At 43.8% G+C, this 24,947-nt stretch overlaps 2 protein-coding genes across 3 annotated transcripts in view; one reads left to right on the top strand and one right to left on the bottom strand.

Moving 5' to 3' along the window:
- LOC135222799 (ensconsin-like) overlaps positions 1-13,809 on the top strand; it is a 123,697-nt gene extending 109,888 nt beyond the window's left edge. For both annotated transcript variants that reach the window (XM_064261090.1, XM_064261089.1), the window contains exon 5: positions 11,759-13,809. In XM_064261090.1, the coding sequence (XP_064117160.1) occupies positions 11,759-11,883 (125 nt within the window). In that variant the 3' untranslated portion in view covers positions 11,884-13,809. The remainder of the gene's footprint in view (positions 1-11,758) is intronic.
- Positions 13,810-15,633: 1,824 nt separating this feature from the next.
- The window catches only part of LOC135223105 (protein zwilch homolog), a 293,258-nt gene continuing 283,944 nt past the window's right edge, over positions 15,634-24,947 (bottom strand). The window contains exon 15 of the mRNA XM_064261610.1: positions 15,634-16,614. Within this exon, the coding sequence (XP_064117680.1) occupies positions 16,511-16,614 (104 nt within the window). The 3' untranslated portion in view covers positions 15,634-16,510. The remainder of the gene's footprint in view (positions 16,615-24,947) is intronic.

Raw genomic sequence — 24,947 nt, 5'->3', positions numbered from 1 at the left:
ATTTTGTTTACAATCTTGTGCTATTTCTCTGGTACGATTTCGCGCAGCGACACGAGCTGAGCCCAGAAAAGGGATTTTGACGTAAGGAAAAATCTATTTCTGGGCGATTGGCTCGTGTTGCCAGCGAAATCCCGCCCTACCCATCCCATCGCCAAGATTGTCTGCTAACTTCAGGATGGCACAGAGGCGCAGCAGTCGGCAGCATGGGATGGAGTAGTAGTAGTAAGTGCTGCCCACTCTGTGGGTCGGCTCTCCTCTTGGGGGATTTTGTAGTGGGAGAATTCTTTTGGCATTTGGCTCGTGGTAGTGGTCTCACTCGCCATAGTGTTCATACCGACACCCTCTTGGAGGGTGAGGCGAGTAGTTATACTGACCTTTTTCTTTATTTATTTATTCTCTGGTATGTGTTAGTACATTTACCCTAGAAATAATAGATTAAAGGATATTTCGCTGGCGACACGAGCCAATCGCCCAGAAATAGATTTTTCCTTACGTCAAAATCCCTTTATCGGTCTCAAGGGTATACCGTCTTTGTGTACTTTTGGAATTCCATATAGTAGAATGCCAAAGGAAGACCCGGTAACGAATAGTTCTTGGTAGACATCATCAGAAATTACTTTTTCCTGTTTAAGCTTTCTAAGAAAGGGATTGATCTTATCTTCATTTTTATGAATTTCAACAAAGTTGGGTTCACCAATTAGTTTAAATTTAGAGCCATCAAACAAAATAACTTTCATTTTGAACAGGTGTTAGTTCTAAAGATCTAGATTCAAGACTAGCTGTTCTCTTTCCAAGCTATCCTTTCCTCTTCTAATTCAGCAATTTATCATCTCTATATCATCCAAAGACCAATCCTTGCAATGATCACAACTGTTCTTTAAATCGCAATTTCCTCCTTGATGATCAATGTATATTTTGTGAATGTCAGACTTCAATAAACCCAATCTGGTCTTACTTACCTTGCAAAATTTAAGATTTCAATAAGGAAGATTGAGAAGAATCCACATTGTCAAAAACAAACCAGAATCTAGACGATCCAATTCGTTAACTTAGAAAAACAAACCCAAATTTCAAAGCACTTGTTTACACAACAGATTTGTAGTTTGTAGGTATGTTGGAGTTGACTTACAAAAACTGTTAAGTAACACAATGAAGTCTTCAATTAAAGTTTCTCTCCCTGAAAGAAAACTTATTCTCCTTTGATTTTTCATTTTGTTGTTGTTTGTCAATTTCTTATTTCTTGCTTGTATTTTTGTGAGTGAATTATGTATCAGTATTATTATTTTGTGTGCATAAAATTGCAAAGTTTGGGACCCAGCGTCGACATCAAGTCCTTGGTTAGTCCGTGAGTGTAAATAGCTGTTCAAATATTAAGTTTCTCAAAAGAAGAAAATAGGTTACAGTGTTGTGTATTGTACTTTGTGAAATCTTTGAATGTGGGTTCACTTTTTTATCAGTCCATTGTACCATTTTCCCCCCGGAAAATGGAATTCTGACTTTTATGACTCATTTAATCTCCCTCACCATTCAAGGCAGGGTTGTGATTCCATGGGAATGGAAGATCATCAGTGCTAAATAGCTTTGGGTGGTTGATTCATTTGTTTTCCCTAAGTGGCAATTTTTTTTGTCTGAGAAACATTAGATTTTCCTTTTTCCCAACTTTTTTTCAGTAAAAATCCTCCCACATTACTTTTAGTACCTCTACCTCTGATGTTTAATGTTTTATTCATCCTGAAGTGAATACCATTTCTTATTATATTGTACTGTATCAAGACAATACACCTCCCAGATTCAGACTTTTGCACTACCCAAATGTAGAGATCTTTTGTTACCCTTATTATGAAATGATGGCGCAGTTTCCCCATTTGGTAATGATGCACTAAATTTAAGACTTTAAAGCACCATACTTTTGAGCCTTATTAATCATTCTTTTCTTAGCTGCTATTCACTATTCATTCATACACTAGTAGTATACGATTATACCCATTCTGTCTGGAATAACAGTCCATAATATAATAGGTTAAAAAAAACCCTGTTCTTGATGTTTGGAATGTTATATAACATTCCCAAGTGAGGGCCAGATGCCCAGCAAGGCCCTCACCAGAATTAGCTCGCAGTTATTGTTTTCGGCTCTGTTCAACAGAAGTCCTTGCTGTTTGTATCTGTCCATGGGCATGTTGTTGCTCAGCCCTCGTACAGAGGGAGTCCAAGGATTTAGGGACAGAGAAGGAGCCCTCCAGGAGGTAGTACTTGGCCTTCTATGGTAAGGGGTTGGCAACAGCTTCTAAGATTTAGCCTTTACCAGGAAAGTCTGTTCCAGCTGCCACCAGCACACCCTCTGCCAGGGAAGCCTAAGGGATTGCATAGGCTCAAGTCACTCTAATCTGCTTGGTAGGTAATCAGCAGGACTCAAGGATGAGATGTAGGGGGCCGACATGCTGACTAGCTGGAGAGGGAGGACACTGCTTTGAATGTCAAGACTCTGACCTGGACGAAGTGTGACTGCCATTCCCTGGAGTACCTCCATTACACTGAGGGGTTTCTTATTTGCTTGTCCCTGGCGCTGCTTCTGGAAAAGGACCAGAGAGTTTAGCTGTAAGATTGTCTTGGCAACCAACTGTGCCATTCTCAAAGACTCCCTGTTGATGAGCGGCTTACTCTTCCTCGAGCATGCTCTGTCCTGTCTCCCTCTCTGAAGCTGCTGACAATCTTTCTCCCTCCTATCTCTTGTACTTAACTCAAAAAAGGGGGTGGGGTGCCAGGATCATAAGCTTTTCTTGAACCTTCTCCTCCTCATGCCCGCACTTTCTGCACTGATGGGAATGTAGGGGAGGGGTGATGAGTGCTCACACGTTCTCCCAAACCAGCTGCTTGTGGGAGATGAATGGTGGAAGACCAGGGATGGTCATATGTCAGGTCTGCCTGACCTTGTTTTATCATGATAGCAAGCATTCCATTTATAAAGCATTGGCTCATATCCCCATAGGAACAAATTCTTTGTTCCACATTTTTTTTGTCAGTCTACTGTATAAAATGGCAAATTTTTTAATTAATTTGTATTTTTCATAGCTAACAAACCTTCTATCTTAAGAGTAAGATAAATCATCTGGCACTAGCTGGAAACCGGTAAAAACAAAGATTGTAAAAACAAGGAATCTGTGGCATCTGGCAACTCCTACGTATACGCGGTGGATGTTTGATCTTCGACCAAGTTCGGACTGCCAAAATATGTTAGTGTTTCTTTTACCGCCATGGAGACCGCAGTTTTGCTTCGCTCTCCTTTTCCAAGCCGGTTTTTTTATTGTAGCCTGAGCTTTATTTCTTTTTATTCAGCCTAGCAGTTCCGTTGATGTCAACATGTTAGACAAGCCTTCTTTGTTGCTGTGTTGAATTTCCTTGGGACAGATGCTGTTGCAGTATATACGTCTTTAACTCTGCATCGGCATCCTTACATTATCGGTGATAGGCTAGTCCGTCTCCTAGAGAGTATTGCCCCTTTAGAGAGACAGGAACCCTTACTTTACTTTAGTGTTTTGATTTGAAAATTGTGTATTGACATTTATGTTTTTATGTATATTTTACACATGTCTGGGAACTTTGTAAAGTTTTAGTCTTTCAAAATATGTGTGTTGCTGGATGTTTGGGACGAGTTTTAATGGCTAAAGATTTGATCTTCCCTTCTTGCAGGACCATACGTGTTTGTTTTCTTGCCTCTTTCCCTCATTTTAGTAGGATTGGGGCGTAGGTGTTACGGCTATCATCTGTCCTTCTCTCCATCCTCACATATTATAACATTCTCCTGAGGGAGAGAGAAGCTTCATTTATTTACAGATTCTGAAGTTGTCAGCCCTGTTTCTTGTCTGGAACCTGGCAGTGGCGGCGTTCTACCACAACCAGAGAGCCCCCTTCTTCGCTTCCATCTGACAGAGATGCCATTTCACTATTTTAGACTTGTGTGTTTGTGCTGTGATGAAGTGAGTCTTTAAAGCAGTCGCTGTCGGCGGTGGGTTCCTTGCTGTTTCGGAGCCCCTTCCTGCCAAACAATTCATGTCGTTGTGCGGGGATACCAACCTTACGGTTTGCTGTGAACATCATTTTCATATGATGTTCAACAGAGTAGTGGCATATTTGTAATACTATTTTGCTTTATGTTTCTGCCACTCAAAGCATCTGGCAGAACATTGAGTTTCCCTGCAACGAATTTGGGAATGAGGGGAACTTTGCAGATCTTGCACCAGCTAAGTACTAGTTGAGCTAAATCGTTTAATTCTGACGATCTTGTTCCTCCCTCCTTCTTCAGGTACGCCAAGGCTGTTACATTGTCTGAGAAGAGCGCTAACATCTAACCCATCACCAGCTCTGAAAAAGTTTAGAGCTTCTTCCACTGCTCTCAACTCCCTATAGTTGATTTACTGCCCCAAATCCAGATCCCTCCAAAGGCCACTGGTCTGCGTTTCCTCTAGGGTTGCACCCAAACCCTTATCTGAGGCTTCTGTGTATAGATGAACGTCTGGAATCAGGAAGACTAAGCTTATTCCGTTGGTCAGATGATGCTCTTCTGACCACCACTGAAGATCCTCTAGGCAAGAATCTTCCCAGAATACCACTGCACTCTCTTCCTGAAAGTCCCAGCGATTCCTGAGACATACCTGCAGAGAGTGCATCTGTAGACGAGACCCTGGAATCAGCAAAGAGGGATGACGTTCTCCCTAACAAGCTCTTCCACGCACTCACTGGTTGAGCTCTTAATGACATGAAAGTTTCCACTTGACGCAAGACCGTCAGAACTCATTCCTGGGTCAGGAAAACCTTCGAAAGACGAGTCTGAATTATCATTCCCAAATAGGTCATAACTTGAGATGGAATTAGAGCTCTCTTTTTTTACATTGATCTCAATCCCTAAGGTTCAGCATAACGCCACCAAGAAATCCTTCTTCTTCGGACAAAGCTTGAATTAACAGTCGTTGAGGTTATCTTCTTATTCAAAAACCCCGATGATGCATAAATCCTGAAACTGGAGACATCACCCTCGAAAATATCTGAGGTGCTGTTGTCAGACCAAAGCAGAGGACTATGAACTGGAATGTTCCCGACGGACCTGAGAAACGAAGGAACTAATGCGATTCCTGATGTATCAGAATCTGGAGATAAGCATCCTTGAGGTCCACCAAAACCATCCAGTCGTCTCTCCAGACTGACCTCAGCACTGACTGCGAGGTTTCCATATGAAACTTCGTCGGCACTACTAAATGGTTGAGACCCGAAAGATCTATGATGGGTCTCCAAGACCCTCCCGCTTTGGCTGTAATATCCCGGAGAAGGGAGAGCGGGTTCTATTGCTCTCTTCTCCAACAAGGATTGAATCTCTGTTGCCAAAGCTATCCCTCGATTGAGAACGGGGAATAACTGGGAAGATAAACCGCTGAGTCGGAAAGAAGAGGACGAGAAAGGAAAGATCCTATACCCAATCCTCAAGACCTTGACCACCTGACTTTCAGATGTCTGCGAAGTGAGAGAGACAACCGCCGATTGGTATAGACAAGGGAAACATCTACTTTCGAAAACCCTTCTTCGAAACCGCAGGTATGGAAGAATGTGCTGACGAACTCTTAGCCATAAAGTGCACCTTCTTCAGCGACCTGGACCTGGAATGCTTCCCCAAAGTCGAAGAGACAAAGTTTACCATTGCTGAAACGTCCTCCTCCTGAACAGAATATCGCTGAGTGCAAGGGGGCGCTTGACAGAACCCTCTTACTGATGTCTGGAAAATGAGGAGGCACATGACTCAAATATAAATCCCTCCTCTTCTTGCCAAAAAATGTAGTGCACCCCGCTGAAATGTTGACCTGGTATGCCAAACTGATCAACACGGTGGTGATCAGGTTGTCAAGCAAAACCAGATCCAAAGTAACATACTCGTCCTGCTTCAAAAACCCCATTGAGCCCGACAAAATCCACATGGAATGTGGACAATGCTTCTGACTGACTGCAGAAGGTGTCCTCCAAAAAACTTGCGTAACGCAAGGAAACCTCTACCAGTCTAGATGCCGAAGAAACCCTCGATAAAAGAGCTTCCACTGATTCGTTAAGAGGCACTATTACCGGCCGAAGGATTACCTGCTACACCGTAACCCCTTCCGAATAGGAAGCAAGGTCGAATCCTGTTTACCTAATCCTATGAGTGCTCCTAATGTAGTGTCCACCTCCCTCAATGCCTGCTTGACATGACTGAACCAAACTAACTTACTATAAGTTTGGGGAATCGCTGGCTTGGTTGAATATAGCGTTTCAAACATTGCCTGATTAGGCAGTTCTGGTTCCTCCGGAGCTTTAGACTGCAGATACAGTAAATTAATGAAGTCTACCATCCGCTTGTACTCACTTGCGCTGGTCTGAGGAAAAGCAATCTCCGGAGCTTGTTCTTCATCTTCTAAGTAGCACTCTCCATCAGACATGTCCGGCCGCACTGGAGCAGGAAGAGAGACAGGACGACCACCAGGAAAACCTAACCCCAAAGAAGGAAAACCTCCGTACCCTTTGCTACCTTACCCAACATACCTGAGCCTACACCGGAGCCAACCCCCAACGGTTGTGCAAAACCATTGCCAATAAGTGATGACGCACTGCCTGCCTCTGCCGCACTCTCCACCAACAGTGCACTGAACCTGAACCAAGTACACCTGGAATCAAAACCCCAGAGCTGAATGTCCTCGATTGCGCAACACTTCCATCACCGAGATGTGAAGGCGCAACCACTATGCGAGCCACACCGGGCAACGCCAAACCTCCATCATACACAGGTGATGATATGCAATACTTAGGCCCACACCCACTGACGTATTGAACCAGCACCTACGAGCGGAGGAGCCACAACACCTGAACTGCCTGATCTAGGCTGAACCACCGCCCCACCCGGATGGAGAACCGAAGCTGAAGAAACATCTATTAATGGAGAGGGAGTACTTACTCCCAGAAAACCCGAACCAACGCCACACACTTTAGATAAAGGAACCACCAAAACCTCCGGAAAAGTTGAGAAAGAAGTCAAAGGGAAACAGGAAGAAGCCACACTTGGTGCCACTTCCAGAGCCCCAACCACAGAGGTTGGACAGGTGGAGGACATGCTGGCCGAACCCACACTTACAGATGAACTTAAGGAGAAGCTCCGGCCTGCAGACCCTGACGTAACAGCTGCAAGTAGAATACCTTAGGCACTGGTGAAACGAGGAACAGTGGATACCATCAGCACCAATATATTCGGCGATGGAATAAACGTGTCACTTAATACAGTGGTACCTCGACATACAAAATTAATCCGTTCCGAGGCGGCCTTCGTAACCTGAGCTTTTCGTAACTTTAACTGCATTTTACACGTAAATTGCCTAATTCGTTCCAAGCCCTACAAAAATACCCCAGTAAATTTTATAATATGTAAAGCTAAATTGACCAATAAACAATGAAATACAACAATTTGGACCATTCAATACCTAACTTAATACGTACTACTAATATGTACCTGTAAATAAAGTGTATTAGTGTGCATGGTATACAAGAAATACAGTGGTACCTCGAGATACGAAAGGCTCAACTTACAAAAAAATAGAGATCCAAAAGCTAATGCGAAAAATTTTACGGCTCTACATACGAAAATTTTTCAAGATACGAAAGGGGTTGTTGCTGGAAAGTCCGAGATTCGCCCGGACCACCGATAACAATTTTGAAACTTGCGCGCTGCCAACTGAGTAGACTCGCCACCATCCTCCTGCTCTCCCATTGGTTCTTGATGCTAGTCACCACCATGAGATCCTTCTCTTCTATTGGTCAGCATCCTTCCCATCATGCATCTACTACGTAGCAGCGTGCCTCGGCCACTCGGTACAAGCATCGTTATCGTACGCACGCAGTATTCGTTCATTCTAACGATTTCATTTATTAACGTAAATTCGTTAGTGATTTCATTGCAGTATACGTACTTTACAGTGTTGTGTGAGAACTTTACTCTACTTATACGTAAATTACGTACAGTATATATGTAGTCATGGGTCCCAAGAAAGATGAAATTCACGGAAAGAAGAGAATGCTCTCTTTGGAGACAAAGATGGAGATTATCAAGAAGTATGAAGCTGGTATGCGATTGAGTGTGATCGCCAAGGAATACGGCCGAAATCCGTCGACAATAGGCACCATCCTTAAGCAGAAGGATGTCATCAAAGCAGCTACACCTTCCAAGGGCGTCACTAATTTGTCCAGCAAGAGGACCCACGTGCACGACGAGATGGAATGGCTGCTTCTTGTCTGGATAAAAGACAAAGAAATCGCTGGCGATACGATAACAGAGACGGCAATCTCCCACAAGGCCAGCTCTATTTTTGGCGATTTGATTGCCCAGGCCGAAGACGACGGAGGAGAAGGGACATCAACGCCAACCCCAGAGCTCAAGGCTTCGCATGGGTGGTTCGAGAAATTCCGTAAGCGGACTGGCATCCATTCGGTGGTGTGGCATGGGGAGGCTGCCAGCTCGGACACGAAAGCGGCCGAAGCCTTTAAAAAGACGTTCGACGAGATGATGACCAAGGAAGGCTACAGTTCATCAGCAAGTCTTCAACTGTGATGACACTGGCCTTTTTTGGAAAAAAATGCCTCGTCGGATGTACATCACGGAGGAAGAGAAGAAGCTACCCGGGCATAAGCCTATGAAAGACAGGCTTACGCTCGCACTTTGTTCAAACGCCAGTGGGGATTGCAAGGTGAAGTCCCTACTGGTCTTTAATTCCGAGACTCCTCGAGCCTTCAAGGCCCACAAAATGCTTAAGGAGAAGCTTCCAGTGATGTGGAGGGCTAATGCGAAAGCCTGGGTAACGACGCTTTTGTTCACGGAGTGGGTAAATCTGTTTTTCGGCCCGACAGTGAAGAAATTCTTGGAAGAGAAGCGCCTCCCTCTGAAATGTCTGCTGGTGTTGGACAATGGCCCTCCCCACCCTCCTGGCCTCAAGGAAGATATCCTAGCGGAGTATTCCTTCATCAAGGTTCTTTATCTTCCGCCTAACACCACCCCTCTCCTCCAGCCCATAGACCAGCAAGTGATATCGAACTTTAAGAAGCTGTATTCGAAACATCTTTTCAAGAGATGTTTCGACATCACCGATACCACAAACCTCATGTTGCGTGAACTTTGGAAGGAGCATTTCGACATCGTCATATGCATCCGACTCATCGACCAAGATTGGCAGGAGGTTTCGAGGCGAACCTTGAACTCCTCGTGGAGGAAACTCTGGCCTGATGCCGTATCCGCCTGAGACTTCGAGGGATTCGACGTGGGCGAAGCTGGTGCTGCTGATTCAGAAACAGTTGACGATCCTGAAACTGTTTTGCAACCAGATCTTGATGAGTTCGTTGCACCCGGCAAGTCCATGGGGCTGGTCGTCGACGAGGACGACATCAATGACCTTCTCGAGGAGCACCAAGAGGAGCTTACGACGGATGACCTGAAGGAGTTGGAGGCCATGCAACATAACGTCGTTCAAGAGGAGTTCTCTAGCAGCGGCGAGGAGGAGGAGGACAACCCTATGACAACGGCAGAAATTAAGGATGTTCTAGCCGCTTTTAAATAAAGTGCAATCATTTGTAGAAAAAACACACCCCGAAAAGGCTCACACAGGTCGTATGCTTGCGCAGTTCGATGACGTTTGCCCGAGTCGTTTCAGGAACATTGTGAAAAGTAGGCAGAAGCAATCTTCCTTGGATAGTTATTTTTTAAAGAGGCCTTTAGTAGTATTAGCAGGAGTAAGTAAAAAGGAAGAACCAAGTGATACTAAAAAACAGAAAGTTGAAAGTGGTGATGAAGTTGAAATTCTGTAAAAAAAAAAAAAAAAAAAAAAAAAAAAAAAAAAAAAAAAACCTACATAAAGTATAAAAAAGTAAAAAAAACTTAATTTTTAAATAAAAAAAGACAAATTTTTTTTTTTAATTTTAGTTTTTTGTAAAGTTAAGTGTTACAGTTTTGTTAATGTGTTTCGTAAATTTTAGTTTATGTATGTTTTCCTTACATTTTTTTTGTGTTTCGTAAAGTTAAGTGTACGTACGTCCGTTTGTCCTCCTCCTCTGTCGCCACTTTCGGAGATAGCCTCACTTGAAAGGTAAGCTTCCACATTTTACTACATACGTACAGTATTTCTTGTATACCATGTACACTAATACACTTTATTTACAGGTAATTAGCAGTACGTTATTAAGTTAGGTATTGAATGGTCCAAATTGTTGTAGTATTTCATTGTTTATAGGTCAATTTAGCTTTATTATGAAATTTACTGGGGTGTTTTTGGAGGGCTTGGAACGGATTAGCCATTTTACATGTAAAATGCGGTCCAAGATACGAAAAACTCATGATACGAAGGGCGCCTCGGAACGGATTAATTTCGTATCTCGAGGTACCAATGTACTGTACATACATATGTACGTATGTAGTAAAATGTGGAACCTTACCTTTCGAGTGAGGCTATCTCCGAAAGTGGCGACAGAGGAGGAGGACAAACGGCGGAAAATTTGTTATGTAGTACGTACACTTAACAAAACACATTAAAAATGTCAGGAAACATAAACTAAACTTTACGAAACATATTAACAAAACCGTAACACTTAACTTTAAAAAAACTTAAAATTAAATTTTTTTTTCTTTTTTTCATTTTTACATTTTTTTTTATACTTTTTTATACTTTACGTTTATTAAAAAATTTCAATTTCTTCACGACCGAATGGATGCCAGTCCATTTACGGAATTTATCAAACCACCCCCAAGAAGCCTTGAAGTCTGGGTTGCCATTGATGTCCCTTCTCCTCCGTCGTCTTCGGCCTGCAAATTTAAATCGCCGAAAATAGCGCTGGCCTTCTGGCGGATTGCCATCTCGGTTATCGTATCGCCAGCGATTTCTTTGTCCTCAATCTGTAGAAGAAGCAGCCTCTCCATCTCATCATGCACGTGGCTCCTCTTGTTGGACAAAATAGTCACGCCCTTGGAAGGTGTAGCTGCTTTGATGGCTTCCTTCTGATTAAGGATGGTGCCTATCGTCAACGGATTTCGGCTGTATTCCTTGGCGATCACACTCAACCGCATGCCAGCTTCATACTTTTTATTCATCTCCATTTTTGTCTGCATAGAAAGCATCCTCTTCTTTCCGTGAACTTCAGCAACTTTCTTGGGACCCTTGACTATACTGCATAATTAAGTTATGTAGTACGTATACTAATTAAGTTCTCACACAACACGATAAGGTAGTACAATGAAATTACTAACACGAATTTACGTTAACAAATGAAATCGTATATGTGAACGAACGAATTCCGTGTGCGTACGATAATGCTGCTGCGAAGCAATGGCTGAAGAAGAACGCCTTTTCGTAGAGCACGATGGGATTGATTGATTGATTGATTGTGAGTTATCTGGCGTCACAACTACCAGGGTCACCGACGCCGAATACTAAATGTGATCTTTTAACTTTTATAATATATTATACAACATTCAAAATAACTTTATCTTTATGAGAGATATATAAATTTGATTTAAAAAAATAAATTAAATTTCTGATAAAAATATAAATAATATTCCGATAAAAAGAATTGTGATTGATCACATAACAGTAAAACTATTAAAAGAAAAAAAAATGTATATACTAAGACAGCACAGCTGTCAGATATATTTGAGAAGACCAGCTTCTTTGATAAAAGAGATAATGTTATTAATACATGCGCTTTCTCCCATCAGGAACCAATGGGAGAGCAGGAGGATGGTGGCGAGTCTACTCAGTTGGCGGTGCGCGAGTTTTAAAATTGTTATCAGTGGTCCGGGCAAATCTCGGGACTGTACAGCAACAACCTTTCGTATCCTGAACTATTTTTGTATGTAGAGCCAAAAAAATCTTCATATTTGCTTTCGTAACTCGAATTTTTCGTAAGTTGAGCCTTTCGTATGTCGAGGTACCACTGTACTACCAACCCCGCATCTCCCGCAACTGGAACCTTGCAACCCAAATCTGTCATCTGGCTGAAATACAACCTTGCGGAAGCTTCCGCCACAGCCTGCGGAAAATTTGATGTCTGTGAGACTGCTTGTCCCAACAAAAAAGTGACAGCTGGAGGTTAACCAGCTGGACAATCAAGGGAAGACTCCGAAACTGACACCAAAGAAGGACCCAAGAGGGATAGATGAGGAAAAATCTTTACAGAAAATTTGGAAGTTAAGGTTGGAAGAGGATGAATAGGAGCAGAGAGACAGGCAGAAGCCACCTTTTCAAGGGAAAGAAAATAGACTGAATCAACTTTCCTTGATAATCCTGATACACCTCATTAGTAAATTCAGGAAAATTCCTGAAGGTGAAAAACTTGTCTCGCTAATAATCTATATCCTTGAGACAAACCCAGCAAATTAGCGTTATATTCAGCTAAATTGAAAAAATTATCATCTGAATTCTCACTACCAACTGACAACCCAGACTTCACTGTGGGAAAATAAACATTCAAAGATGAAGGAATATCCTCCCGAATATCCAATAGCTGACACCAAATTTATCTCTACACCAACTACAGGCTTAGAAGCCTCCTGATATGACATCTTTGAGGCAGGGAACACAAAACATCCGAAAGGTCTAAAGAAGAACCTGTCCTGCCCAAAACAAAACCAAACTTTAACCTGAAAGAACCTGCCTCTGCAACCTGTCTTCCTGCCTACCTATACCGTTATTCCTACACGTTTGAGTCAAACCTAAAGCTAATTCAACCTCAGAACTTACACCATGAGGGGAAAGGCAGGGTTCTGCTGCTAACGCTCCGCTGCGGGGCCCGGCAGATCCTATCTTTGAGGCTTGCCGATCGCCATTACCCCCAGTACCCTGTGGGGCTGATTCTGGAACAGGCAGGGGAGCTGGAAAAGAATGATTAATATCACCTACACTATTACCAACTTTATTTTCATTTAAGTCATGAAACCGACAAACAAGCTAGACATTCTTGATGATAATCTGTCCTCCAATTTCTTAAACAGCTCAAAATGTAGCTCCTCTTTATCTAACTCTCGCGATTCTACCTTACATTTTCTTTTAGAAGCTAATGATTTCCTATGCTTCAAGTAATCCTCCATCTGGTTTAAAGGCCAGTCCTTGCACTCTTCACGCCTTTGCCTAACGTTACATTGCGCTTTCCTACAACTAATACAAAGGGAATGTCTGTCGTGTTTGAGAGTACTCAACATTCTTTTGCTTGAAGAGCAGGAACGGTGAGCTCCGACATCTACGCTGGAAGATTGTTCCAAAGGCACGGTGGAAGGCGTAGGCTTCGAGGTGATGGCTGATGGAGATTCCTTCTGAAGTCTGTTCATTATCAAATCCAAAGAAATTAGGCGAAAATCCAAAAGAGAAATCCAAAGTAATTAACCAATATCGACTACAAAGCAAAGCTGTGAGGGTTGGGCTAAGACGACCAAAAAGTTCGCTTGGAGCAGGATACATCCTGACGGCCAAGCGAACGAAAAGCAACTGAGGGGTGAGGCCTCTGATGGCAGGTACTTAAAGCAGTTAAAATTACCCAATTTGTGGGTAAGTCTGTGGGGATGTAGTTCAGGCTGATCAGTGACCAGAGCTAATTCAGGCATTCAGGGAGTGTATTGCAATAGGTATTTTAAATTACTCCCATTTTTGCCTTCCTAAAAAATTTTTTAAGGGCCCCAGATGATTTTTTTTTTTGGTAATACTAGGGACCTACCAGAACACACTGGTGATGGAATTATTTGGCTATAAAATGTTTTCCGGTTCGACCCTTAGATTCCCTTCCTATAGGGAGTTTAATTGGGAATCCTTTTCAAACCATACCACCTTCACAAATTAAGTAAATATATATCATTATACACCATTATATAAAATTTTTTTATATCTTAATAGTGCAATGAAAATGTTTTCAGAAAATGCTTATTTAATAAGTTAACAGACAAAATTTGGAAAACATGCATTTTCAGGGTTTTAACAACCTTTGCTGAATCATAGATACTATATTAGGTACTATATTAACAAAGCAAAGTATACATCATTATATATCATTAGAAAGGTGATTTTATCTACTTTAATTTTTCTATAGAATAATGTTCTGGATAAAATTCATAGTTCAGTAGTATAAGGCAAAAATGTAAAAGTTAATTGCAATTTTGGTGGGCTTTTGCCCACTTAAAAATTTTTGCTAGTGGCCCCAGACCTTTGCTTTATTTTTTTTTTGGTAATACCAGGGACCTGTCAGAACACCTTGTTGAAGGACTTATTTAGTTACAAATTTTTTCCTGGTTCGACCTTCCTATATGAAGGATAGGCTTGTTTTGTTTTGTGGGAACACCAGTGGGGTTTTCAAGTGAAGCCCTTACTGATGTATCACTCTGAAACTCCCAGTGTTCAAGAAAAACAATTTTATCAAGAATAAATTGTGTGGTGTGGAATGCTAGGAAAAAAAATAATAAGGCATGTGTCATGAGGCAAATTTTCACCTAGTGGGCCCCATGGGAAGAAATGCCTCCTGAAAATAACTAGCCACTCAAGTGCCTCCTGGTGATGGACAATGCTCCTGCTCATCCTTCAGGCTTGGACAGTCAGTTATTAGAGGAGTTTAAATTCATCACAGTGAAGTTCTACCCCCCTAGTACCACTCCTCTCATCCAGCCCAGCAGTACTTGTTGCAAGTATTTTCTTAGTGAGATCAGCATGCAACATCCTTGCCTTTTCATAAATTACCACCTCCAATACACTTTCTCCCACCAACTGTTGTTTATTGATTCACATCAGCAACTTAACATCTTTTACTAGTCGCAATCTGTTTCGATGATAAAGTTACCCCTTTCGCAACATCAGCGTCCTTGATTTCTTTTTTCTTTGCTAGGATGGAACTGATTGTTGATGCAGACTTGCCTTTCATCATAGCAAGATCAGCTATGCATGTTTTGCCTTTTTTTGTAATGGCTGGATGATGCTCATTCAGCAAGAAACAAAGGCAGGCTGGGTCATGAGAGCATGTGGGATACTTAGTTGGGTGCTCGGTAGGGGGCCTAGTAAGGTAATGGGCCCCGGAAGAAGTGTTTCCAACGGGTGTACAAAACCAGTCAAAATTTTGTGTTTGAAATGTATGAAATCTGAGGCTTCACTGTATGTGACTATGTAGGTCAAGATGTACCATTCTGACCAGTTTTAGCTTCTTTTATACTAGATTATTATCATTAAAAAGAAACACCACCACATTTTTACTCTCAAGGGTTTATTCTAAAGGACTTATTCTTAAATGAACAATGAAAATTGGAGCAAGGTAAAGTTAAACATTATGCAGTTAATTAGGAAGATTCACAGGGGTGGAATGGCAAGTTAAATGGCAGAAGACATGCAGCTGGGGTTAAAGGGATGCTAAAAAGAACCTTCAGTATTATCTGCAATGTCATTTAAAGGCACACTGTAAGTAATATCCAATTAGGAAATTGTAATAATAATGTACTGTAATATGCACATGTATTAAGAAAAGGTATGTACTTCCCAGCAAGGCACTCCCATAGGCTTAAAAAATGTGAAGATTAACTGTGAACTGTAGGAATCTTAAGTTTTAGGGTAATAAAATCCAGTAATAAGCAATATGTATATAAAGTATTAGGAAAATAATTTAAATATTTTATATAAAAAAAGGTAGGTTAAATTCCTATTGTAAAGAAAAACAGGATATTAACATCATTAATTTCTAAGAAATATATCTGCTGTGACCTTTGCAGGCTTCATGAAATATTTTCATTAAGGAATTTTCTGACGATCAAAAGCCACAGTATACAACACAAAATGAAACAGTTTTTGGACACAGCAGGTATCCTACCTTTATCATCGACTCCAGGAGGTTTACAATCTCAAATAAAACTTGTCATATCAGTCTTTCTGAATAAAATAATAATTATAACTCAGGTATATTTGTGAATTTTTGTAAATCTGCTGAGGAAGCTAAGAAGTACCTACACTATGCAATATAATCAAGTTATCTGGAGCTTGTTTGCAATTATTCTTTCAAAGAACAAAATATTTTAAGTAATATTTACGGCTGAAAAGTATATACATAGTGATGTACTATAACTGTAGTGTGTTGGATTATTAATGGCCAACATCCCTTTAATCAGAAGTTAACAGTATTTTTTGTTGACAATACAACCACAGTTAATAGAAAAACCATAATAATTAAGAACTTTAGCTTGCAGAATAAATAAGAAGAAATGAATATGCTAATGGGTAAGGAGTCAATTATAGCAAAACAGTATATAAAATTTTAAAAAAGGAAGTACAATTTTTATATTTTCTAGACAATGATTTTAACTTCATCATGCTTGAATGAATACAGCATTCCTTCCTTTTGGTTACCTACAAGTATTAATCCACCAACCAATTTTTTGGCAACTTACAAATATTAAAAATTTCTTGGATAAAAGACAACTTGCATGCTTAGAACGGTATAACAAAGTAAATTACAAGAGTGCTCGATCCTTCACAGTCTTGAAAAAGCAACAAAAATAACTATCTTCTGTTTCCTCGCTATCATCTTTGTCACCATCAAGTACTTCTTCGATATCTGAAAGATACAAATTTCCTTGTACTTCATACATTCAATCCACATTTTCAATTGGTCAGTAATTATAAATGCATAACAAGAAATTGAAAAGTAACTTATGAATGAAATTATTATGCATTATTTTTTACATCCTGTCTAACATCAAACCATTACACTCTTGTATCTTCTGATAAGCAGATTAAGTAAAGCATTCTAAAAGGGAATGATGAAAAAACATATATCACTTTGTTCAGATGTTAAAACATGCAATCTATAATTAAAGGAAACATTACAGGCAGTCCTTGGTTATCAGCGATCCAGTTTCATGGGGCTTGTTTAGCACCAAAAAATCACGAATTCTTAGTAATTTGTATTTTTCCTAGCTATATACTTACCCCGAACTACTATTGTAGGAGAATCCTGGATGTCAATCCGGTACTGACCAGAAAAAACTGGTTATTCCCTCCCGGCCCCCAGCCAGGTGCGTGCCCCAGGGTCGAAGATCACGACCTCTGACCCGACCTGCAGTCCTTTCCATACCTCTAGAGCTCCCGTCTTCAGATACCCGGGGAAGGCAGGGTGGGTTTAAAACCTCCATAGTTCGGGATAAGTATAGCTAGGAAAAATACAAATTACTAAGAATGTGATTTTTTTCCAACGCCATATACTTACCCTAAACTACTATCGTAGGAGACTTATTCTTTAGGAGGTAGGAATATCTAGGGAAGGAAGGCCCAGTCTAAGGTTTAGAGGTTGTCCTCCTTCAGGAAGGAAGGAGGGGGAGACTTGCTTTGCTGGATTAGGGCACGGGGGGATCCCCCGCTGGGAAGAACCGACCCAGACTGGAGGGGAGGAGAGGAAATAACTATGTGCGTAAGACAATGGTTTGTATGCACATACTATCCACTCACATAGACTCGCCTAATAACTGAAGGGTCCTGTCATGTACGCCGAAGGCCCAGGAAGGAATGAAGGGGGAGGGGGTAGGATACGAAGGATGAATATACCTCGTACACACACACCCATTCATACAACGAACCCCTAAGCAGGTCTAGACCCTCTGTTGGGCTGCCACAACAGGCCCGATCTCGAAGGAGTCAAGGGACCTTCTTGTGCAATCCTTGAGGTAATGGGCTGTAAATGTGGACTGCCTCTTCCACACCCCTGCCTGGAGAACTTGACTGATGGCCAAGTTCCTGGCGAAGGACAGGGAGATGCCTATACTTCTGATGTCGTGGGGCTTTGCATCTTGAGGGGGGGGGGGGACCAGCTCCCTCGTAGGCCCTCCTGATGGTTTCCCTTAACCAGAAGGAGATGATATTCTTCGAGACCCTCTCCTCTCGTCCGGTACAGATGAACAGATTCTGAATACCTGAGGTACTTCCTCACCTCCCTGACAGAGCAGAGGAGCAGGTCCTTGGGATCCTCCGACTTTGGCAGGGCTGGGATCGAGAACTCCACAAACCACTCATCCACCACTGATGGGTTCCGAGTCTTGGCCACGAAGGATGGCACGAACCTGAAAGTGAGGTCTTTGCATCCCCTTGAGTGAGAAACCTGGCAGGAGAGGCCGTGAAGCTCCCCCCACCCTCTTGGAGGATGCTAAGGCTAACAGGAAGACTGTCTTGAGCATGAGCTCCCTGTATGTAATATCCTTGAGGGGCTCAAAGGGGGTCTTTTTCAGTGCATCCAGAACCCTGGCCACGTCCCAACGAGGGACTGCCAACGACCTGGGAAGGCATCCCTGCTCAAAGCCCCTAATCAGCAAGATGTCCTTGCAGTTACCCAGTTACCCAGGTCAACTAGGGAGCAGAATACCAGGAGCTTGTGGTTCAGGTTCGTCGCAAACAAGTCCATGGAGGGGGAGCCCCACATTCCGATCAACTCGGCCGCTACTGCTGGGTGTAGGGACCACTCCGCCCGTAGGACCTGGCCATCTCTGCTGAGGCTGTCAGCGATCACGTTCCTTTTCCCCAGAATGAACCTTGCTGACAGGGAGATTCTGACGTTCTCCTCCCACTCTAGGATGGTCTCTGCCAGGGAGCACAGGTGTCATGACCTCAGACCCCCCTGCTTCTTGATATAAGCAACCACGGTGGCGTTGTAGCACATGACGACCACTCGTTTGTGTCTTAGATATATTTTGAAGGTTTGGAGCGCTTCGAGAATGGCTAGGAGCTCTTTGGCTGTTGATGTGGAGCTCGCGCTCCCGTTCTGACGACTCCGCCCCTCATTTCTAACTGTAGGTGGGCTCCCCAGCCCTCCCCCGATGAGTCTGTGAATAGGAGCATCTCCGGAGGTACATCCGACAGCGGGACCCCCGCCGGAGGTTCGAGTCGCCTTGCCACCAGCGTAGGGCTTCCACCACGGGTTGAGAGGGTGCTACCAGCTCCCATGGGTTGTTCTTGCCCGAGGCCCATCTGTCCTCCAAATTCCATTGGACAGGCCTCATATTCAGTCTTCCCTGAAGAACCAGTTTTCCCATGGAGATGAGGTGCCTACCAGCCTCTGCCACTCTTGCTGGGAGGGGAGTGCCTGCCAGGAAGGGGGTCGGTATGTCTCTCAGGTTGGATATCCGTTCCTCCGACAAGAAGGCCCTGGCTCTTACTGTATCCAGATCCATCCCCATGGGCTCCAGGTGTGACTTCTCCCAGTTCAGGACGATGTCTAGTCAAACGCAGAGGCTCAGGAGTTCGTCCCTCTGCTCCTTCAAGAGGAAAGGAGTAACCAAACGTCCAGGTACCGCAGGAGGAGAACACCCTCGTGAAGACCTGCGGTGCTGTGGACATCTGAAACAGAGGGTCTTGAACTGGTATGACGTTCCCTCCCACCTTATGCGGAGGTACTTCCTGCTGGAGGGGTGGACTGGGATCTAGAAGTATGCGTCCTTTAGATACAGGGACAGCATGTAGTCCCCTTCCCTCAAGGCCGCCAGTACAGAGCGAGGGGTCTCCATCTTGGGTGGTCAGGAAGCCAAGCAACTTGCCCCCTGACAGAACCAGCTCCTTGAAAGCGGCCAATTCGTTCTCGTTTTGCAGGTCGTGCTCCGTAGCAAAACTGGCGACTGCGCCCATCCAGTGATTAAGCCACGACGTGACATGGATGGAGGTCCATGCTGTGGATGCCATGGCCTCCTGCTGAGTGAAGGTGACGGGGCCTGCCAACAGCTTCTCTTCTGAAAGACCTGGAGCGAGGGCCTTGAGAGGACCCTCCACTGACTTCGGAGCCAGGTACATACCTTCCGGGGCGTACGACCTCCTGTCTGGCTTAGCCGCCGGGAGGACCTTCAGTGAGCCCTGGGCTCTCAGGGAGTTCTTGGGCCCCACCACAACCTCCTGAACCTGCACCAACGCCTCGGCCGAGTACGGCGCCTGGGGAAGGGACAGGGAAGGCTTAGTATCTACCTGCCCCCCCCAAAGAGACATTCCATAGCCAAGGCCCTCCTGGAGTCAGGGGGGCAGGGGGCTCTGCTAACCCATTCTTCGCTCGGATCACCCCGAGCAGCATATGGAACACCGAGCCCTCGTCCGTGGGACATGGACCTCCAGGGGGCTCTGAAGACTGGTCTGTGTGAAGGCATCCTCTTCAAAATCTCCCCTCGACATGGAAGGACCTGCCACCGACTGCGGGGACAGGGGAGGGGAGGGCTGCTGGGTCGAACCAGGGCCCTCTACTGAGAACTGTGACGCCCCCGGGAGGTGCCTGAGCTGGAGGGCTGTCATGGGCCACCCTCCTGACGAGGGGGGTGCCCCACCTGGGGATCGCAGAGAGGGAGCACACCGCTCTGCATGCGCGTCGGGTGGGAGCAGAGTTCCCGAATAGGGCGGAGCCCGGCTGGCTAGAGCAGGGGCCGCTGGGGCCACTGGAACCGGCACAGGATCCACCGGAGCCGCAAGAGGACAACCCCAGGAGGGGCGAGGCACCTCTCACGAGGGGACCTCGAGGGAGTGGTGCGCTTGGGAACCTACCTCAGAGACCAGGCGGCTGGTGAGAGGTGGTGTCTACGACGTGAGTCGTCCTGGCGACAGCTGCTCCTGCTCCGACCCCTGGGGTCCTGGCTACGACGGTGAGATCTGGACCGACGATCCGGGGAGGAGGAGTAAGATTGACCTCAACTCCTCCCATAACGCCTCCTCTTGTAGCGACAGTGCCTCCTACGTGGTGATCTGTACAAGGAGCCGTCCTCCGACGAGACGTCTCTCCTCTTGTTTCTTCTGCAGGGGTTCCTGTCCCAGGGTGAGCAGGTGGTGCGGCCAAGGTGATCCGCACGGGAACAGACGGAGGAGGGCTCCCCCGGGAACTTCTACCAGTGAGAACCTCCGTCCCAGTAAGGGGGAAGGAGGGGCCCCAGAACGGGAACATCTCCTCCCACAGGGGGGACCTACCCGGGGTACGGGGAGTACCTGACCACGGACAACCCCTGACGACTCCGTCGCCTCACGCCGTCTACCTGGAAGCTCCCCCACCTCTAGGGAGGTGGCTGGTATCACAGAGGAGGATGAGGACAGTCCCATGGGGGACCCTGGGAGGACCAAGCGGAGCACCCCGCTCAGGAGCGGAGCACTCCACAGCCAACAGCAAATGCGCCACCGCAACCAGAGCATCCATTGACAGGGCGCCCCTCAGACCACCATGCACCCAGCACTCTTGCAAAAAGGCGGAATCATCCAATGGCACATTCTGCACAGATAAAGTTCTTGAGTGTTAAGTAAAATATGTAAATACTGACAAATTATTCTCAGTACTTTTGTGGGTTTCTTTTTCAAATATATTCTTTTCTTTTAATTCCTCCTCATTTTCAATTTGGGGTAGTACAACTGTACCCTGGACATAGTTAAGCATGTCATGACTTTTTACCATTACATTTACTCCTTGAATTTCTATGTTTTGAAATGTTGCTGACTGGGCTTTTGTTGTGACTTCAATCAGCCATTCTTTCAATTTCTGTACTCTGAAGCTCATTTCTGTAGTTGGATGTATGCTTAATAATTTGTTTTCTAAAATAGAGGAATAAATTTTTCTCTGTTTTGAGAACAAGAAATCTTGACCAATTATGGTCAAAATGATCTAGTGCATATTTTTTTATATTCTTGTTAATAGCTCATATGGTGCCATTGTTGTTATGGTAGACTTACTGTCTTGTGTTAATCCACTAGCCAAATCTAATTGCAATCAACTTTTGGGTCTGGTAAAGAATACATAAAAATGTGTTGTTTTCAGCCAGGTAGCCCTCCACCCATAATGGAGACCAACAAAGAAGGGGTGTGGCATGCCAGATTAAGTGGCCACCCCTTGAGGCTATTACCTTGTTATACACCAGATCCCTCAGGCACGTCAGGTACTCGAATTCTACAGGTGAGGAGAAATGCTGTCCATCCTCACCCTCCATCACATTAGGAGAGTTGCCACAACCATCATCCATTAACGTTCCAAGGTCATCAACTTTTGGTCCATCCTGACAAGGGAAGAAGGGAAAGGCTGAAAATAATAGAAGGGTGCTCAGAAATGGCCTTAGTTTCGTGGCTGCACCTGCACCTCACAAGCCCCACCACCACATCAAGGTGTCGAACCATTGGTGGGGATTAGGGCAAACAACTCAAGTACAGACACAATGAGCAGCTCCAGATATCAGAGCCTGGAATCTCAAAATTAAAGATAACCTTCAAGGGTATTACTAACAACTGTGGTATGTTGTTACAACCACGTCCAAACTCTCCAATATGGAGGAAGAACCTGTCATGCAAATCTCTAGTAACTTCCGAGAAGTCTCAGAGACAGCTTGGGGGTGCTTATCATCTTAATATACATGCATGTATGTATTGAACATATATTCTATGTAAGAAAAAGTAAAGCATAAAAAAATTGTTCTGATGTTGAAAAAATCCATTTTTGGAGTTACTTAATCATGGTCCTGCCAGGGGCTTCATAAGACAGACCAACCAATATGAAAGAGTTACCTCATAACTGGTCTTGGCCAGATGGTACATGTTGAAAAGCGATGGGATATAAAAGGATTCAAGGCAGGAGTGTCTTCCCATTCACCCTTTTCACATACGTGACAACAGTACTCAAGCTGGCCCTGTTTGCCATATTTGTAGTGATTGCATTCTGCAACTTCTTCCTGGCATCAGATTACTCAGTGGTCTTAGATATCATTGAAAGAAATTTCAGAGGACTCCTAACACCCTTTTAACAGTTTAAGAGCACTAGAAATTTGCCTAGCCTTGGTAGTAATAAGCATACCTACCTGTCCCACTTTTATCTCTAGGTAACAGGTCATATTTTGAAGGATTTTTTTTGAGCATGGGTCAATGGGGGCAGGCGACAAAAAGAAAAAATTAAGAGGAAGAATGGGATTAATCATGAAGAAAATGACAGACCCTGGTTTCCAATAAAGTACAGTTCTCTTAACATCATTCATCAAATAAGCTGCTACAAGCAACCACTTGTTCCTCCTCCTATGGTTGGACAAAAGAAGTTAGTACTTGCATTAACACTTGGCAGTGCCTGACCACTCAGATCATTGTCAGAGGGTACAGCAGAAGTGGAATACAACTATGATAAATGGGAGTTTCTCCAACATCTAGCCCCTCATTTGAAGTGTGTGTGATTCTTAAACAAGGCTCCCTCCATATGCCATGTTTCACTGGCTTGGTTCTGGTAAGAATTCCAGAATTACATTATAAATAAAGGGTTGCACATGAACACTAAATTTACATTGGAAAAAGCAGAGGATAGATATTTAAATTTATACTTTTCCAGGGTATACATACCAGAGCCTTTGATATAGGAGTATCTCTCAGTGTAAACTAAGGTATTAGTTGACAGGTGGACTTGGTGGGCAGGTAGGAAAACCTTCACTCACCTGTTGTCATCAAGCACTTCCCTTCAACACCTTTCAGATAAAGCAGGGTGGTTGAGTTCAGCCAATGTTAAAGGCATTGGGTTCATGAATATCTAACAAAAATAAAAATTATTTTTTAAATGTCATTTGTTCCTATGGAGATACAACCCATTCCTTTTTATATAGGAGACTCATTAGGTGGGAGGCCATCTCCTTCCACAGACTGGATGTTGAAGAAACCACATGGAAATGCCATGACCCCATGACCCCAGTCACCACTGCAAGCTGAGGATCAATGACTCTGGCTTTGGGATGTCACTGCAGAGGAACCCTGACCCAAGGGAAGAAGCAGAACCTCATTCAAGTAGGGAAGAATCTGTGAATCAAGTAATATCACTATATACACTATATAAGAAGTACATGCTGTCCCCGGCTTACAGCGGGTTCAGCCCACGATGTTCCGAGGTTACGACGCTTTTCAATTATATTTTTCAGAAATTATTTCCACGTTTACGACGCATGTTCCAAGGTTGTGCCACTTACGACACCAATCTGGCAGAAGAAATATGACTCCAAAAATGCAAAATAATCAACATTTGAAGGTTTTTTGATGAAAAATGCAATAAAGATGCACTTTACATAGTTTTTAATACAGCCAAAGCAATAACAGTAAGGTTTTCTTAGGATTTTTTTTTTCATTTTACGGCTTACGACGATTTTTGGTTTACGACGTGTCTCAAGAACGGAAATCCTGTCATAAGCCAGGGACTGCCTGTAATGGTTTCAGAGTATAGCTCTACCTCCTGTCCAACCCATGTAAGAGAAGAGTGGAAGAAGATGCAACTTGAAGATCTGGAACTCACTGTGTGATTACCTGTACATATCTTAGGCTGATCCAGCAGGTTAGCCTTAGTTGCTGCTCTGGTAGGGTAGATACAAAGGTATTATGGAGAGACCAGTCACTCTATATTTATACTTTGGACATAAAACTAAGCTAATTACATACTTAGATGTGATACTTTTCTGTTCAAAGGGAGCTGGTCTCCTAAATACAAAGTTCACCCACAAGTTGGTGCTGGCATGAGGAAAGTCAGCACCTTCCCTCCCAAAACCAGCAACCTCAAAAGCTTTGCCCTCTCACTAAGATGAGACATCAATGACAGTGAACTTTGCCATGTTCAATCAAAGGCTGAGCTATCAGTCACCTGGAAAGAAGCCATGGTAACAAAATCCATGGTTTCTGACTCCAAAGGCCAGAGAGTACCTTTCTGTCAGTCTCTCTCCAGAGCGAGGTCATTCATCAGCTTGTAGACCGCCAAATCCAAATGCAATGGAGGAGTTTCCAAGTTCTCTGGGACACAGAACCTCCTTTGGTGGGTCAATGGCAGGGGAAGGAACTTGTCTGATCTGGATAGGAAACTGTCTGACCTCAGGCCCAAAACACCAAGGGCAAGCTGGAACCATAGCAACCTGACCAACTTCCCTAAGTGATGAGACTGGGACCAGGCAT

The sequence above is a fragment of the Macrobrachium nipponense genome, chromosome 8 (genome assembly GCF_015104395.2).
Source record: "Macrobrachium nipponense isolate FS-2020 chromosome 8, ASM1510439v2, whole genome shotgun sequence".
NCBI lineage: Eukaryota > Metazoa > Arthropoda > Malacostraca > Decapoda > Palaemonidae > Macrobrachium > Macrobrachium nipponense.
Note: the sequence above shows the minus strand (reverse complement) of the source record. Positions and strands in the feature narration are given on the sequence as shown.